This window comes from Chaetura pelagica, unplaced genomic scaffold, assembly GCF_000747805.2.
Source record: "Chaetura pelagica isolate M959 unplaced genomic scaffold, ChaPel_1.0 scaffold2, whole genome shotgun sequence".
Taxonomy (NCBI): Eukaryota; Metazoa; Chordata; class Aves; order Apodiformes; family Apodidae; genus Chaetura; species Chaetura pelagica.
This window is the reverse complement of record NW_009952796.1, coordinates 5,210,320-5,228,253: the sequence shown is the minus strand read 5'-3', so window position 1 is coordinate 5,228,253 and position 17,934 is coordinate 5,210,320. Positions and strand designations below refer to the sequence as shown.

At 35.8% G+C, this 17,934-nt stretch overlaps 1 protein-coding gene across 1 annotated transcript in view; it reads left to right on the top strand.

Annotated features, from left to right (window-relative positions):
* Nucleotides 1-8,869, top strand: part of NVL (nuclear VCP-like) — a 32,699-nt gene extending 23,830 nt beyond the window's left edge. The window contains exons 18-20 of the mRNA XM_009994765.1: nt 3,092-3,198; nt 7,281-7,357; nt 8,761-8,869. Of these exons, the coding sequence (XP_009993067.1) occupies nt 3,092-3,198; nt 7,281-7,357; nt 8,761-8,869 (293 nt within the window). The remainder of the gene's footprint in view (nt 1-3,091; nt 3,199-7,280; nt 7,358-8,760) is intronic.
* The last annotated feature ends 9,065 nt before the right edge of the window (nt 8,870-17,934 follow it).

The window sequence follows — 17,934 nt, the reverse complement described above, 5'->3', positions numbered from 1 at the left end:
TCAGAACTGACTACATCAGAAAACCAAGACAAAAAATTATTAACTAGATATTTCTCTCAATAAAAGTATAGTCTCTCTGTGAGACAACTGCTTGGAAAAGAAGTACAGTGTGTTATCATGTTTCCACATTCCACTTTCAAACTTGAGAGATAACAATAGGCTTTGAAAGAGGTATCTATAATAACTACCTTAATTTCATTAAAATGTTAAATGTGTCTAAAATTAGTTTACTCTTTCTGTTAGGTAAGTTTTGAGATAATAGATATGGAGAGAACATAATGATTTCTCAGGATGGAATACTCTGAAATTTCTAGAAGAGAAATATTAGTCAGATCTTTAAACAGATAAGAAATGCATCTAATAAGTGAGTTTCACCAATAAGTAAATACTAATTTTCTGTGTTTCTTGACTTGAGCTACCAAGAACTTGAGGCCCAGGTCTGAATCAGCAGAGTGAAGTGAACTGACTCGTAAGGAGACAAGGGGTGTGGATCTGTGTTAAGCTTTGATATTCATAGAATCATAGAATCGTAGGGGTTGGGAGGGACCTCGAAAGATCATCTAGTCCAGCCTCCCTGCCAGAGCAGGGTCACCCAGAGCACATCACACAGGAACGTGTCCAGGTGGGTTTTGAATGTGTCCAGTGAAGGAGACTCCACAACCTCTCTGGGCAGCCTGTTCCAGTGCTCTGTCACTCTCACAGTAAAAAAATTTTGTTGGCTATTCACCTTGAACCTCCTATGCTCCAATTTGCACCCATTTGTCTTCTAATTGTAAGCCATCATTACTACAGCTTATTGAGTTAGTGTGAGTTGTGGTAACTCTGAATGTGGGCACTGTAGTAATTTATGTCAGAAATTGAGGTGTGCATTTTGAGACCATATTGATAACTTTGTGTAATTTGGCAGATAACATGGCAAGTGCCATATTCTCAGCATACAAAATGGATACAGTATTTTGCATATCAAGTTTAAGATTTTTAAAGAGCTTTTGAAACTTCAGGATAGGGAAGTTACCGAGTGCATGGTGCTGTAATGCAATCCCTATTGAGAGTATGTTTTGATGTTTGGTAAGTGAACCTTGTCATCTTGCCTTAATAACGTGGCAAATCTGTTGACAGAGATACAAAAACAGGAAAGTGCTCTTGTGCCAGAAGCAAGGGAGAGAGAATCATAAAGCAGATGTATAAGAAGGATTTTTTTACCTGCACAGGGACGCAGTTTAACCTGTGTTTCATCTGGTCTAGATTAAAATAATACATCAAGTTCTTCCTTTTTTTCCCCACACCATTCTCATCACATTGTCAGTAGCATAGTCCTGCCTCTAGCCACAACAGCTGTATCTTAGGGGAAAAAAAATTGCTTTTGTCCAAGGAAAAGATAGTGGAGCAATTTTTAATGTATGCATCTCATTCTAGTTTTTGTCCTTTAAGCATAGGTGAGAGAGTAACTTGAACAAAACTAGGCACATTTTTAAAAAGTGAATCGGGAGCACATTGTGGTAGGATGAGGTGGTTGGGAGTCTCGAGTTAAGCAAGCTATTTTCATTTGCAAGAAAGGGCTACCTCTGCTTTCATGCTACTGTTTTGGGATTTGGGTGGTAGTTTTTTTTGTGTTTTGGGGTTTTTTTGCTTGCTTGTTTTATAGAGTTTTTTTTAATGTTTTGATTTTGTTTTCTTTTAAGCATGTGCACAGTAAGAATTAACAGTTTACCTTTCTGCAGTTCTTCACCTTTAATATAAGTGAAGGCATCTAGTTTGTCTGTTAGCTACATTTTATCAACAGGGATATAATGATTGTAAGAGTGTTGACAGCTTCATTTGGAGTCCTTGGTAGTTTCCAGCTAAGAATTACGTGTAACTTTGAACTGTTACTGTTGGATAACATTCTTGCAATAGCTACTTAACATGTCTGTCTAACTTTCAGACTTTTAAAAACTCTGTTATTTTAAAGGTACAGTTTTCTTTATATCTTCTGTGGGTGCTTTTATGATTTTACTGTTCACATTACCATACTGTGTAGAATATAATAGAATCATTTATGTTGGAAAAAAAACCTTTAAGATTGTTTAAAAAGTCCAGCCATTTAACCTGACACCGCCAAGTCCACCACTAAACCATCCCTAAGTGCCAGATCTACCTGTTTTTTAAATACCTCCAGGAATGGTGACTCAGAATTACATAGTAAAATAAAGCAAGACTTTAATCTTTTGGGTAGATGGAGAAATGGGGCATCAAGAAGCATTTAGAAACATCATCCAGGCAGTTTGTGCTGAAATACGGAATTGGGTCTTTCTCAGGTTATGTGCCCTGTCTGTATCTTGTGTTACACCAATAATCCTTAATATTTATACCTTTGAGGAAGTTCAGTATTGAAGCCTGTGGTGCTAAATGGCTGCTAGACATTTCTACTACCTTTAAGCTTTGAACAGGTTTCTAGAAACATTTGTGATGATTTTTGGTTTCTTCTCCACACATCATAAATTTGGAGTCTGTAGTTCTTCCTGGGAAACAAATTCTGTATTTTGCAGCTCTATTTTATGTTTTCATGTGCTTCCTATCTTACCACTCAGAAGATTAATATGTAGTAGAAACACGAATGACCAGTAAAGTTAAACTTTCCTATGGGTATTTATGACTGGCCCTGTGTACTTAATTTATCACTGTGCCTTCCAAGCAGATTGCAACAGTTCATACGGGTAGAATTCCTTTCAATAGCACGAACCAGAAGCATTTTTTTCCCTTCTTGTGAGTTAATGTGGAATTTCTCACTTGACTATGCTAGATAAGACAGTAAAAATGTTCTAGCACTGTATTGCCAAAGGCAGAGTTGTCTTCATTTGTGAAGATAATGAAACTCTTATTTATGAGCCATCTTTGAGCAGAAGTATCTTAACTGTACCAGGTAACAGAGATTCCTACTTGGCAGAGATGAAACTATTTCAATCAGCTATTTTAATGCTCAGAGCTTCACATTATGGCACAAATGCTTCTTTGAATCTCAGTGCAAGTATGCATTTATTCCTTCTTGTGTGTATACTTTAAGGTTTTATCTCATTTATGGATAATTTTTTCTTTTTTTCCTCTTCCTAAGATATAATTGACCCAGCTATCCTGCGTCCTGGAAGACTGGATAAGACACTCTATGTGGGTTTGCCACCACCCGAAGATCGACTTGCTATTCTAAAGACCATCACCAAAGTGAGTATTTGGAAAAAAATCTTAATCTTGAAGCCTGGTGGAGTGATTTAAGGCAAATTAAATTTTACAGAGAGTTGCAGACTCATGTTTCATTAAGCACTTTCAGGTATTACATGAAGTCATAAAAATAAACCAGCAGCCAGGTTTGCTGTTAAATTTCTTCTGCGACTGCAAGGGGTTGATAAATCTTGAGTAAAGCAAACCTGTTAAGCATAGAAGTTGCTGCATTTATAGTCACAGTTTGAACAGATGTAATTAAAAGATTGTTATCTGTGTGAGTAATGGGCCTATGAATGTTTTGTAAGACTTTTGGGAAGAGTTCCACACATTCATCCAAATGTTTCACAAGGTCCAGCTGTATTTGCTCAACAGTAATTGTGACACTTAATTACCTTTAGGATTAAAAGAAGCTAGTGATGATACAGGTTGTTGGTCAAAGTAAAATGGGAAATACCTGCCTTCGTGGGTTTGTCCTCCTTGCGGTCAATGGCACATTCTGCCACTTCAGAGATTTGGATTATAGAATTCCATCTGAGTATTTCTCTAAGTACAGCACAGTAGTAATAAAGATCTTAAAGAACTTGCAAAGCATTATGAATCACTCTGAGCTTTCCTGTTCTTTCCAGTAGATGAGCATTGCTTGTTAAGACCAAGTATCCTGTCAGATTTTTTTATTTTGAGCTGCAAAGGAGACCAAGTATTTACTACAGTGAAAAGATATCACTGTATTATGAAGTGTGACAAAAAAATCAATTAGCAAATTTGTAAAAAATATAGCTAAGACTTGCATAAGCATTCAATTTGTGGTATAGGCAATAATTAATCCCATAGAATTAAAAAACTGATAACTCTTTCTAGAACGTTCTTCCATGCCAAAAATAGTTGTTCAAAAGTCAGACTCTTATTACAAATTCAGGTTGCTAAGACTTCCCTTCATTTGTTCTATGCAATTATTTCATGGAAGGAAATACTAAGTATGCCTCCATTTGCTCATAGCAGTAGATCCATTTATTGTTTTATAAAAATATTTCAGTTAAAACTTTTTACAACCCTGTTTTTAAAAATGGTTGCCTTTTAAAAGAAGATCATTTGAGTCTGACATCCATGAATCATTTTTCAAGCATATTATAAGGAATTATGTTTTTTATTTTACCATAATATGTTTAAAGATAACTGGAAGTGTCCTTCAAATATTGGGCTTGTATGATTGTTCTGACTTCATACCTTGTTCTTCTGGAAGAAGTGGGTAGTAAGAGTCAGTCAATAGACTGTCCAAACAGAGCAGAAGGATTCTTGCACAGAGTTTACATCTGCTCTGTTTTTTAATATACTGTTGTTGAGCCTGCTCTCCTTAATTTTTGCAGGAGAATCTTTGGAGGTTTTTGTCTCAAGCATTCTAACTGTAATCAGTAGCGTAGGAAAACCGTGCAGCAAAGCTTCGTGAGAGGTTCCATGGGAAGGGAAGGTGATATTCAACAAAACTGATTTCTCTCACTCTCTCACAGATTTCACTTGTTCCCTCTCAAAGCCACATTTCGTCTCCAAGATGCATGAATTCAAGTGGTAGGGCAAGGGTCACTTGTGTGCAACACCGAGAATAAGGAACTCAGTGTTGAGTCCTCAGTTCATCTCTTGGTTTCCTCTTGACTGGTGATGACAAACTGGTTGTTACAGAGAATTGTTTTCTAGATGCCCTTTAAGATTCAAACAGTTCAGAATTGTGCTTACTTCAGCTGCTGTAAATCTTGGTTGCCAAAAAGTGTCTTTGCTCTCTACTTCTGAGAATCTTTGAGGCTACAGTCCAACTTCCTGTTAGGATAACACAAAGAAGAGTGGCACATGTGATGTGGTAACTGTGTCATTATCCTGCTATCAGAGCATATTTGTCTTCTGCTGACAAACCATCTTCGCCTTATCTGATTATGGGCCTTCTTGTGATACAAGCAATAAATGGCATAGTCTTGACTAGCTTGGTTCCTGTGAATATTGGTTATCAGGGCATGTTATTTTTGGAATGTCAAATACTTCCACCCATACTTATTTCATACTAATCTTAATATTTTGGTTACAAATCTTTGTAGTAAATGAGGCATTAAGTCTTTAGTGGATTCTTTTTCTTAGTTCTTAATTAAAAGGCCAGTAGAAATGAGATACAAACACTCTCTGAAATTAGTTTTTTCCTTGTGTGTTTCTGTGTTCATTCCATGCTACTTCTGTAGGCACTGGTGTTCTCATAAAGCTAGGCAAAGATTTGTATTTCTATTGTTAAGAACAAGAAATAGGTTGTTATATTCTTAAAAAATTTATTGGAGTTATCTGCAAGAATAACAGGTTAAATTAATTTAAATACCTTATTTTTATTAGACTTCATCCATACATTCTAGATAAGGAAATTTGAAAGATCTGTGTATAGGAACACTTGCTTAAATATGGGCTAGATATAACAAAATGTTTGGTGCAGATGTAAGCAGCTTGTGTATGATGGTAAGCATCCTCAGATATCCCCGAGGAATACATGCACAGGACATGGAAACTGCAAATCGTTGCTGATGGGAAAAATGGATGCTCACAAAGGCAGCATGGGGAGTAGAAATGGGAGTTATGGGGAGGACAACAGACAGCCCAGACATAGGTTGAAGCCTTGTTGTGAAAGTTTTCTTTCAGTTAACTTGCACCAATTGGTCATTTTCAAATTGCATATGTATTATGCAAGAGAAGCATGTCTTCACATAATTAATACATTCCTGCAAGTGGTAGCAAGCTTTTCTGGTGCACATACTGCTCAGCTTGTCTCCAGGGCAGGCAGATCACCACACTCAAAAAATGCCCGAAATATGTTGCTACTCAAAGCAATAGGTAAAAACATTTCTTTTTAGCAGAGAAGGTGTCTCTCTGGTTTGCAGTCTTGTACAGCAACTACTTAAGTATCCCATATGAAATTGTATGAGGGTTTCTTGTTTCCAGGTTGAAGTTTCTCCTTTCCAGATGTTTCAAAATCAGGCTGTTACTTTGTTTTTTTTGGCTGATTTGGGTTTTTTTTCCCTTTCTAACTGATATTCTACCAAAGATTTATTCAAGATTGCTCCCTTACTCTGCCTAGTCCTTCATTATTCTATGGTCTGTTAAGTATTCAAAGGTTTTAACTTGCCAGTTACTACACTTTTTTTCCCTTGAAGGCATTCTTGATATGTGGTGTATTATTTCACCTGAAGAAGTCAGAAAATAATTATAATAATTTGTGCATTTCTGTCAAATGAGTTTGTGGCAGAACTATATCAATTGTATCAAGAAGTGTCCTTTCATGTCTAAACTTGGGTATAGTTGGATTCTATAGACATCTAGAAATTCTGTACTACCATGATACTACTTTACTGTTGTCTAAGGATAGTAGGGAGATCTCCATGCTAACAGTTTTGAAAAATTTGTTGGCTAGTTTCAAATGTAATTTATAATGTTGTTCAATATTTTTTGCTGTTGGAGATGCAAAAATAGTAACAAAAGAAAACAGTTTTGGGATCTTTGTGGAGGAAGCAGTAAAAATAAGGAAGAGTAATATCAAAAAACCTATTAGAATATCTACAGTGTATGTAAACTTTTATGAAAAATACAATGGAAAACTTCTAAGTTTGAAAATACGTGTCTAGAACTTGAGATACACAAATAATTCTGTCTAAAAGGTGATAAGACTAAGTCTACATGCTTATTGCTTAGCTGTTTCATTTCAACACATACAACTAGAGGAAGTTTTCAGCTAATGCTGTTGATGTAACCAGCTGCTTAGGGCATGTGCACATACCGCATGTGTCAGTGTTACTTTGCCTTGTGACAGGCTGGCCATCAGTTTTTTAGAGAAAACTTAATCTGTTGGTGAATATTTAGCATTACTTATTTCATAATTTATTTTTTTTTAAGGTTGGTTGTCCTTGTTGGTTTGAGATTAAAAACACTAATATTTGTGGGTATTTCAGAGAATCTGTCAGATTCTTGTATGATTCCTGATTGATGAAAATCACTTTGGGGATGGCATGTGTAAAAAAGAATGTTTTCTTATCTTCCTTTTCTTACTATCTCCAATCCTTCAGGGTGGCACACGGCCTCCACTAGATACTGATGTAAGCCTTGAAGAAATTGCTTACAGTCAACATTGTGATTGTTATACGTGAGTAGCTTCTAGTTTTGGCTTTAATATTTAATCTGCAGTGGTAACAGTCTTCTGATGCATGATAATGTGTTTTTATGTTGTTATTATTAAGATCTCTTAACTTTCAGGGTTTATAAGCATTTTCCCTCAAGCTATTTTTCTTGTCTTCACACTTGTGCTTTTTTCTAAGGAGTTGGTAGGAATATATGAATGCTGAAGTATTTTTCATCTGGAATAGTCCTCTTTGTGTTGTAAATACAGATCAGTAGAGGCTTCTTGGTTTTGCTTGGTTTTTATTTTATAATTCTTGCATAATCAGAGGATAAAAAGAGCCCTCCTTAAGTTGTAGACACATGTACAATGATGATGAAAACAAGTTGGTGAAACAAACCTAACCAACTTGTTCTGTCACACAGTTGAAAGCAATGGGTGTTTGACAAAGTAATGAGGCCCTATTTCAAGTTATGCTTTGGAAATACCAAGGTGTGGTTTTTAGGAAAGCTTGATAGCCGTATCTATCAGACTAATTTGCAGTTGTGTTCTACAAAACAGCTGTGCTTTTATCTATTAACTTATTTATTAATAGTTAATGATTTTCTGGAATTCACACACAAAAAAGTTTATGACATGATGCTTGTCACAGTATTGCTTTTGAGCCTTAGAAATGGAGGCTGTCACCAGTAATGGTTTTTAGTTTGGAGTACTTTTCTTTCTCTGCCCCTTTCACTTACTTTTTGTTTTTGTCTGTAGTCTGGATTTTGTTTGTAGTTTGGGTTGAGGTTTTGTTTGTGGGGTGTGTGTTTGTGGTTTGGTTTTTGGGTGGGGTTTTTGTTGTTTATTTTGTTTTTTAAATAGAGCAATATTCTGAATACCTCCAAGTGAAGCATGGGGAGTTAATTGAGAAAATTTTCTCTGGTTCAATGACTTGAAGCAGTTTGAAGGCTTGTGCAAAGTTCAACTGGAAACTGGAATTAAATATTTAGGAAGACTGATGTGACCATGCTTTGTGGATACTATTATTCTAAGAGCATGTTAACTGTTGATGCATCTTTGAGCAAAGCAACTCCTTTTTGTAATAATGGTTGATTCCATTTGAATCTTTCATAAGACTGATACAAAAAAAAAGATTTATCATGCTCCTATCTGAGGGGCATAATATAAAAATCCTTTTGTGTTTTTAAGGATTATGGGTGGAGTTTTTTTCTTCTTCCCCTGCTTCTCATTTATTTGATCTTAATCTGTCCCTAAAATCTGGAGGATGTCACTCCATAATGAAGGCTGCAGGACTGACTTGGACCTCTTTCCAAATCCTCTTAAGATGAATCAGGCTTTTACCATCATTTAGAGTGTCTTGTCTTTCTATATGCCATCAGCAGAAGAGAAATTAATCCTAAAGTTATTTATTCTGTCTGTGTCTGTAGAGGGGCAGACCTTTCTGCTCTAGTGCGTGAAGCTTCACTTTGTGCCCTGAGACAGGAAATGGCCCTGCAGAAAGGCAAGAAAGGTAAGAAATCTTTACAAAAATCTTAACTGAGCAGAGAGAAGGAAAATGGAATAAAAAGTATTTTAAGGTAGTTAAAGACAAACATAAAGGCAAGCATGATTGATGACTTCTGAGCCAAACAAAAATGAAGTCAGATTTGTTTTAAGAACACATAAGCATCTCTGAAGTAGGCATAGGGAAGAGTACAGGAAAAAATATTTGTGCTGGTGATTCAGCATAAACTTTTTTTCCAGAAGAACTGAACCTTGCAGCCTTTAAGAAAAGTTTGTTAAATGGTAGCATAAACTGACAGTTTATATACTAGACTGAATACATCTTTGCCAAATTTCCACATCACTGTCAAATATTATACTGACTTATCTGCAGATTTTAGTACAGTAATAAGTGTGCACATACTGATCACATACCTTTGGTGCACAATTTTGTAAGCAAATACACACATCTTGTAGTAATTCCCCTTGGAGAATGTGAGTGTCATTTTTATCTTAGGTGTTTGGCTTATCAGTGCCTCTTGCTAGGACACTAATAGGGAGTTATCAATAATTTCAAGTACAACATCTGTCCTTCCCATATATCTCTGCACTTTTGTTTTAAGAGTTATCTTCCTTTTTTAAAAACTTTTTTTTTGTGCAGATATGAAAATTTATTTGGAAATTGACACACTTTTACATAAAATGTGTGTGTCTAAATTTTTTTCCAGAGATTTTGTTTGTTATTTTACCCTTAAGTCAAAATGCAAAGCTAAGATGGAATGGACTATGTCCTTGGAAAACATAAGGCTTTTATTATGCCTGTGATTTCTAAGAATCATAGTGGAATTTTAATGGCTTTGAATCATTCTTTTTGATCTAGTACATCAGTCTCATCTGTTTTTTTAACAACAGTAGATTAACAGAGCGGACTATTTCTATTTCTTGTTTTAAGGGAACCAGCACATTCAATTGGGGGGGGGGAAGAAACAAAGTATAAAAATCTTCACTGTTGTATTACTTGGTTGTTATCCATTTTGCCTGGTGTAGATGAAAAAATCTCTTGATTTGAAATGGCAATTTCTGAGTTTATCCTGGTCGTTTTTATAATTATCCATAATATAGCAGGGTTCATTCTGGATGTTCATCATTTGAATTCAGCCTTAACATTTAGTATTGCAGTCCCAGTACTTCCTGTATGGATGTGTTGGCAGCTAGCAAATCCCTAACACATGGATAGCTTGATGTGCATGCTTGTAGCAGCTACTTTTTTGGGATGTCCTGGGGTTTGGATTTCCAAGATGTCAGTAGTAGTAGTGTAGTAGTTTCTGATTTGAGACCACCTCCATTCGTATCTTCAAAAGAGTAGCATGTGTACAGACTGGAGAATTTCCTCCTTTGATGTTACCACAGGACACACAAAACTGGCTTGCTCCTACACTCTGTATGTGACTGTAGATGGGTGCTGTTTCCTGTCACCACTCAGTGCTTTGGAATTAACTGGCTGAGATGAGGGCTGCTCCTTTCTATTAGGTGAAAGCTCTGATGCACCTTGTGTTATACCTGGTATTTTCACTCTAGAATAAATGTAGGGGTGTGGTTATTTTAACCCTCAACAGTGGTTTGCTTAAAAGGACCTTTTCTGTAGTGAAATGGAAATGTGGGGGTTGTATTTTTTGTAATAATCCATAAATTTGGTTTGAAACTTGAACAGTCCTAGGAGAAGATGGTCATGTTAGTCACTGTGGTCTGGGAACTACAAGATATTTCAGTTTGTCTGGGGGAAGAGGCAAGGGGGAATCCTAAAAAATATTGGGTGGATTTTCAGTTGTATGAGGTCCTTCTGGAGTTAATCATTGGCCCAGCATTTGACTGCCCAGCGGAATTAAATTTGATTTGCAAGGTTGAAGGGTGCCACTTCTGGCACCCTTTTCCAAGCCACTGATGAAGATGTGGTATAAAACTTATCTCAGTACCAATACCAGCGTAGAACCCTACTGCTGCCCATTTCCTATCCTGAAAAGTGACCATTAAGCCTTTAATCAGATTTCAGTCCTCCAAAGGGTCTCTTCTACAATTCTTTGGAGTTTACCAGTAACAACCCTGGTGGTTGTCACAATAGGTTACAAGATTCAGCTAGCAGTGAAAAACTGAAACTTCTAATAGAAAGGTTCCTTCAGAACCTTTGGGTGAACACCATCTCATCCTAGTGTCTTACTGTTAAACTAAAATAGGTCAGTTAGGAGGTTAATACTTTCTGTATATTTATTTCAAATAGATCTAGTTACAAAGAATGTGTAGGGTGTAAGAATCTCTTCATGCTCTCAGCTGCAAATAAAAATGCAGGTAATTCATTGACCTTCTAAGCTGTGACCTTTATTCCTAAGTCTCCCTTGTTCGTTCGTTGTTTTTTTCAAAGATAGCCATGACCCCACATCACCTGCATAATCTGTAAAGCTTATCAAGCAAAGAGTCTATGAGACTTCTTGTTACAGCAGATAAGACTGAGTGTGGCTTAACAAGAAAGTTTTGTATCTTTGTGGTTGAATTTGAAAAACCAAAATCCAGTGCTTGCTTAATACTTTCAAATTAAGAGGAGAGGGAACCAGCTTATCCTTGGTGTTTTAAGTACTTTTAAATATGGTACATGTTGATATACTTAATTTAATTTTTCATTATAAGTATAAATTATTTTAGATAAATTCATACCTTCTTACTTGGACTAAATCAGTTTCTCATCAGAAATCAAGGCAAACTTTTAATGCACGTAGCCAAGGTATAGATTACTTACAGCAAAATTCTCCAGAGTAACAAACCTTGAGATTGCTTTTATAATGCAATAAGCATGAAGTGGACTAACTTACTTCAATGAGAGCCAAACTACTTTACATAGCAGTCAGTAAAGGTATGCTTATACCTGGCCATAGCTAATGTTGTTATATTAGTATATAAAGTAGTATAAAAAGTCACCTTGACTTTTTCTGGTAACCATGTCCTTAATGGTACTGACATTCCTAGCTGATTAATGCTGCTTTCTCCTTTTTTGTGTCCTTGCTCCTTCCCTACAGTTGAGACTGTGTATTGTTTCATAATTTGATTTAAAATTTACAAGCTTAAAAACAAAACTGAAAGCAACATGAAATTCTCATAGATTCATGGTATTATTTTATGGAGTTGTGATTACTCCATCTTAAAGTAATTTGGCTTTTCTGAAAGACCCAAAGTGTTTCCTTAGGGAAATAAGTTAAAATGCTGATATTTTAAATTTACATATTTATTTATACTGGTATAACTTAGTATGGTAATAGGAATCTTAACTAGGAGCTTCAGCGACCTGAGGTGAAAAAGAACAGCAGGGTTTAAGTTTAGTTGAACCTTCATTTTTTAAAGCAAGTAGTAATTTTTAGACTACTTGCTCTTTTTTATAACTTAAACAAATTATCATCTTTAGTGCCTTCCATCTGCTATGTAGTCTTTTGCTGTATAAGCAGAAAATTTTTAAGCTGTGACATCAAATATATTAATGAGGAATCAGTTTTTCTTGTCAGCACATCCCATCTCACATTACAAAGATGTATGCAAAGGCAGTGGCAGTACATATCTATGGGAGCAAAAGGTGTCTTAAAATCCATTAAAATCCACTAAATTGACTCTTATTATAGGGGCACAAAAAGTATGTCTTACACGATACCTGTTAGTATTGCAATGATTCTGTATAGTAGTGGTATCTTGGGATTAAGTGTAGATTAAACAAGGCACTTGCTTGTGAGAGCAGAGGAATCCAGGTTGTGTTTGAGGTATGCTTATGTTTAAGCATACTAAAAAAAAAAACTGTTCAAAAAGGTTATGTTTAGAAATAACTACTGGCTGCACTAAGGTCAGAAAGGAAATTTGCATAAACTTAAACCACATCAAGTGGCAAAAGTGAAAGCTTTTCTGGGTAATGCCACTCAAGACAATGGTATTAAGTCAATTACTTAGGAATTGAGCATCCTGTAGTAGAATTAGAATGATAAAGTGTTTTCTAGGTACTTACTAAACAGGTTGGGAAGCTTAATATTAAATACAGTTATAAAATAAAGGCCAGAACTGGAAGCACCAGGATTTGAGGCATTCACTTCCTCAAGGATTAAGGGGCTTGAATTCTAACTGGACTTCATGTAAGCTGCAGTTAACTAGGCATCTTTGAGAATGAAATTCATCATCTGCAAATGGAAACATTAGGTATCAAGTTTCTGGAAAAAAAAAAAGTATTCTTTGGCTTAAGGTGCAAGGGATAGAGAGATTAAGATCTTGCAAAAGACCATAGACAGGAGGCTACATTAGTAGTTCAGGTGAATTAATCTCATCCAGCTGACTAGCACATGGTTAGATTTCATGAATGCTGGCTTGAAATATATGCAACACTCTCTTGATTGTCACTTGCCTGTAATTTTTATAATTTAGTATGCTTTATTCTTTAAGGAGAAATCAAGATTTCACATAAACACTTTGAAGAAGCTTTTAGGAAAGTGAAATCTTCAGTATCCAAGAAGGTAAGATAAACTTCAAGTATGTAAGTAATTTCTTCCCTTGAAAGCATACTTTTTATGCTGGAAACTGGTGGGAGTAGTTAAGGTTGCAGTATACCTACCTGTATTTCAGACTGGTAGTACCTGTTTCTGCATTTATAAAAAAATGATGTTTTTCTAAATTCAGAAATTCAAATCCACCTTTTCAGTTACAGATGACACATGTAGATGCCTCTTGCAGTATGACATCTTGGAGTTCACTGACTTTCCTAGATGAGTTATTGACCTGGCCCCAGCTTCTTATGCTTGTGAAATTTTCTGTTAAAAGTCAAGGCCTTTAAGAGTACACCACACCTCCCCACCCCTAGGTGGATGCTCAATCATTTCTGCTAATGTGAAAAAGATTCATTTTGAGATAGAATATAAAACACAGTCATCTTAGTTATTTCTTATCAGTCTTCTTATTTGCATTTGTCAAAGAATTTTATTTTAAAGGTTTCCTTATGAGCTGTTTTTTTTTAGTGACTGAAAGGAAAGCTGTTCAAGCATATTATATAATTGAAAAGTTTATATAGGAATTGTTATTGCTGCAGAGTTTGTGTTACCAGGAGTGTACTGTAGCCAAAAATACATTAATATTAAATACATTAATAATTAATAAGAGGTGCTATTTCCTCAGTTACTAGACATTGAGGATCAGTGACCTTTTCCAAAATTTAAAAGTGGTCTTTGGCTCCAAGACCCTTTAAAAATGGTGTTGGTTATTGGTTTCTTCCTCTTTGCTGATCACTAAGCAAACAGTTCAAAAGCAACAGTCTTAAAAACTTACATCATCTCCTCTAACATAGCAATCACTGGTAACTATTAGGACATTCAGAGGCTACTTTCTATCTGCCAGACAAATTAAATCTGAAAAAACCTCTATATACCTCCCTATGAATATTGGAACTTGTTTATATTTTAAAACATTTACAAACAAAAGCTAGAGGCTCAAATAGCTGGCTTGTTTCACTTTCTTGGTAACTAATACATATAAAATCACTTAAAGCATTGCATGATTGCTTTACTGTTGTCTGAAGTCTTTTTTTTTTTCCTCTTGGCACTGCTAGGATCAAATAATGTACGAAGAACTGCGTCAGTCACTATCCAGGTGATACAACTGAACAATTCCCAAAAGAAGACCTACTGTACATTAGTGAACAATTTTGTAATACCTGTCTGTTTTTAAGAAACATGTTAGAAAAAAGCTGTACTAAATCTCAGCTTTTTAAACTGTACTTAAAAAAAAATCCTATCTGTTTCCAGAATTAAAAATTACAATATATGCTTCCTGCTTTTTTAAATGAATGCTTTGTGCTCAAGAGTTAATACCATTCCAATACAGTATTTGCTATCCTTAATCAGAAAACCCTGGGAGACAGAGAGCTAACTCTTCAGTGTTTACATGGCTCAAATACCTGCTTTCAACCATAAAGGAAAATAGGTGTTCTCAAGAAAGAGAACTCAGGAAGAATCACTGGGAGAACAGAACTGTGAAAGTAATGCACTGCATGTTATCATTATGCCTTTCCCAAATACAGTGACACATGGTGATTGTGCCAGCACAGCTTCTCAGAGCTTCTAAAAGCTTCCCTTCACCTTATCAAAATAAACTATCCAGAGATGGTGAGCTGCCTTAAAGTTATTGAGAGTAAAATATGGAAATTTGAAAATACTATGATTTAACAGCCACCTAGGAAACATTTGAAATGGTAAAAGAATTTACAAGTTGGTTCTTAGTTTTTTTAAAAAGACAAATCTACAATAAAAAAAATTTATTATGGATTTGCATTTCTTAGCTCAAGTTTTTTTATATCCTTTAGATGAAGAAAAAGATTACTGTTATAAGAAACAGGCTAAGAACCTCAAATTTGGGGTTTTTTTTAGATACAATACATTCCATCTTGGAAAGTGGGTCATAACTTTCAGCCTTAGCAAGCTGGTGCATGTTGAATTAAGACAAAACACTGAAATGTTACAGATATTGTGCAACTAGTTTCTGAAACCAAGAAGCCTTCAGAGATTTTTTTACCACTATCATTCTACAAATGTTTTAAATCATTAATCTCCATTCCTATCTTTCACTAGTCTTACTTCTTCCTAAAGGCACTGCAACCAACTATCAAGGAAATGGATGATTTCTGCTAAAAGACTTTCCATTAAGTTTGCTAAGTTTGATTACACAAAACTGTAAATAATTTTGAAGTAATGAAATTCTCATAGTAAAACAGTAAACTAGTTTTTGTAAGCAACAGTTCTTCTGTAGACACGTACCCTGCTTAAAGACTTAGAAGGCAGGCTGTGACGCTGAGCAACCTGATTGAACTTCAAGACTGACCTTGCCTTAACAGGGAACAGTATCTAACATCTTTGATTCTTCTCTAAATTGCCATCTGACAAAAAAAACCTTGCATGTTTTTCCCCAAAAGTAAATGCAGAAGGCTATTGCACATAACTAATCACCACAGACTTCCCTCTTCCAGGGAAGGCTGAGACTCAGCGACTAAAGTTGTGGCCCATTATGACAGTCCCTGCATAAAAAGCAGAGTGTTTGCATGTAGTTGTAAATCAGACTGTGGAGGTTTAGGAATTACTGTGATTTCTAGAAATCTTGAGATGAAGAATCATTTTATCTCCATGTAGGTTCACTTGTGGATGTTCACTGTGAGGTAATGCAGTTAGTATGTATCAATTAAGTAACTAATGTAATATCACTAGTGTCACATGCAGTGCAATGTAAGAGCCAGGTATGTCACAAACTCCCTTTCTAGCTCTAAATATACAACTTTAAGGTTTTTTACTGCCTTTCTTAAATAAAAGCTTTATGGGAAGCTACAACCACATGAAAGCAAGCTTTGAACTCTTAGTACTGTAATACAATTCCCTTGTGTTTAAGAGCTGACCAATGAAGAAAGGAGCTCCGGGAGAACATTATACTGTACCTCAAATAGCCATTTTGAAACTGTCATCCAATTTACCTTAAGATAATTTAAAGGCTATCAGTGGTTTTACCTGCCTCTAGCATGCATTGATTTCAGAAAAAATAAACTATGTATAAAATACTTGGCTCAGGAATTAAAAAAGTTTCCTAACTGTGATACAACTGCAGTGGTAAAATTTAGCTTGGACAAAAGATGTGACAGGCAGGCCACTCCACAGTAAAAAATAACCACTTGAATTATTTCTCCTTTATGGATAGAGGAAAATCCTCCTACTATACTTAAGGGTAGCTGCAGTTAACAAGCTTATGAAGAAGTCCTCAAGCCCTAGCATATTCTCCTAAGAATTTTCTCATCCTTTCCTCTTACAACAGTACTATCCCTGTGTATATATGAAGGAAGCAAGATAGGACTTGCAAGGCAAGACTAAGGAAGAAATGCTATTCAAGTAGTAGTAACTACAACTAGTAAGTATAGTCTTGTCAAGAGTCTTAACACAGAACATGTTTAATGTACCAGGTCTGCAGTGATCATTCACCTTAACATGTCAGTGGAGAGAAAGTTGGGTGCAATAGGGCTTGAATTTACAAGAAAACATGAAGTTGAAAGGCAGAAAAAGCCATATCAGTCCAATGTCCATATCCTGTTTGCTTACCTTTTCTGGGCTACATGTATATCAAGGAGCAGACAAGGGAAGGAAACTAAACTGTATTTGACTGTTCACAGAAGGAAGTGCTGTGTCCACACTTCCACTTTTTGTTGTGGGAAATTCTGCTTAAGCTATAGTACTTACCACTGAAAAAAACAAACTGGTAAGAGATAAAATGCAAGATCCCTTGTACATCTACATAGAAAATAGTAATCACTTTCAGGAACAAGCCTCTTCATGCAATACAGAGACCACCACTTTGTTCTGCATGTGTGACTACTGCCCTCCTAGCAGATGTGCCTAGAAGAGGTTTTCTCTATTCGGCTTGTTTCTGTTGGGCAAAATCAAGTAATCATTCATCATTCTATTCTTCTCTCCCTTTTCCCCAGGCTAGCCACAGATCTAATTCACAACAATTATTCTGTTCCAGAGCATATTTGCTAACTTAAGCATCAACAGGGCACAAAAACAGTGTAGAGAAATGTCAGCAGGGATAAATAAAAACAAATATATAAACAAATGTCTTAATTCTTGGCTTAACAGTAGAACAAAAATGTTGAAAGTTTTCTAAAGTCTTGTATATGACTGCAGGCTTGATTGTGAAATAGAGGATTTGACAGAGAGACACATACATAGAGCTGCAGGCTGCAATACTAAAGCTGCACGTACATGATGATTTAGACACACCTATTTGTCAAGATTGTTTTCCTGTAACCTTGCAGAAGCAATCCTGGCAGACCCAGAAGTGGGTCCTGTGCTTTGCAATATACTAGCTAGAACAAAACTTGCTTTGCCTTAAGCCCTTTAAGACTCTTCCAAATTACACAAGTGTACTTTCTAAAACCTGTGTCTTAGACCGTTTACGCAAGATTGCTACCTGAAAGGGACTTTTCTTCTTTGTCCAACAGAATTAGTATGACATCTTGCAAACTATAGTACTGACAGTACCAGTTGTTGAAACTCATTACACAAGGAATGAGCAGC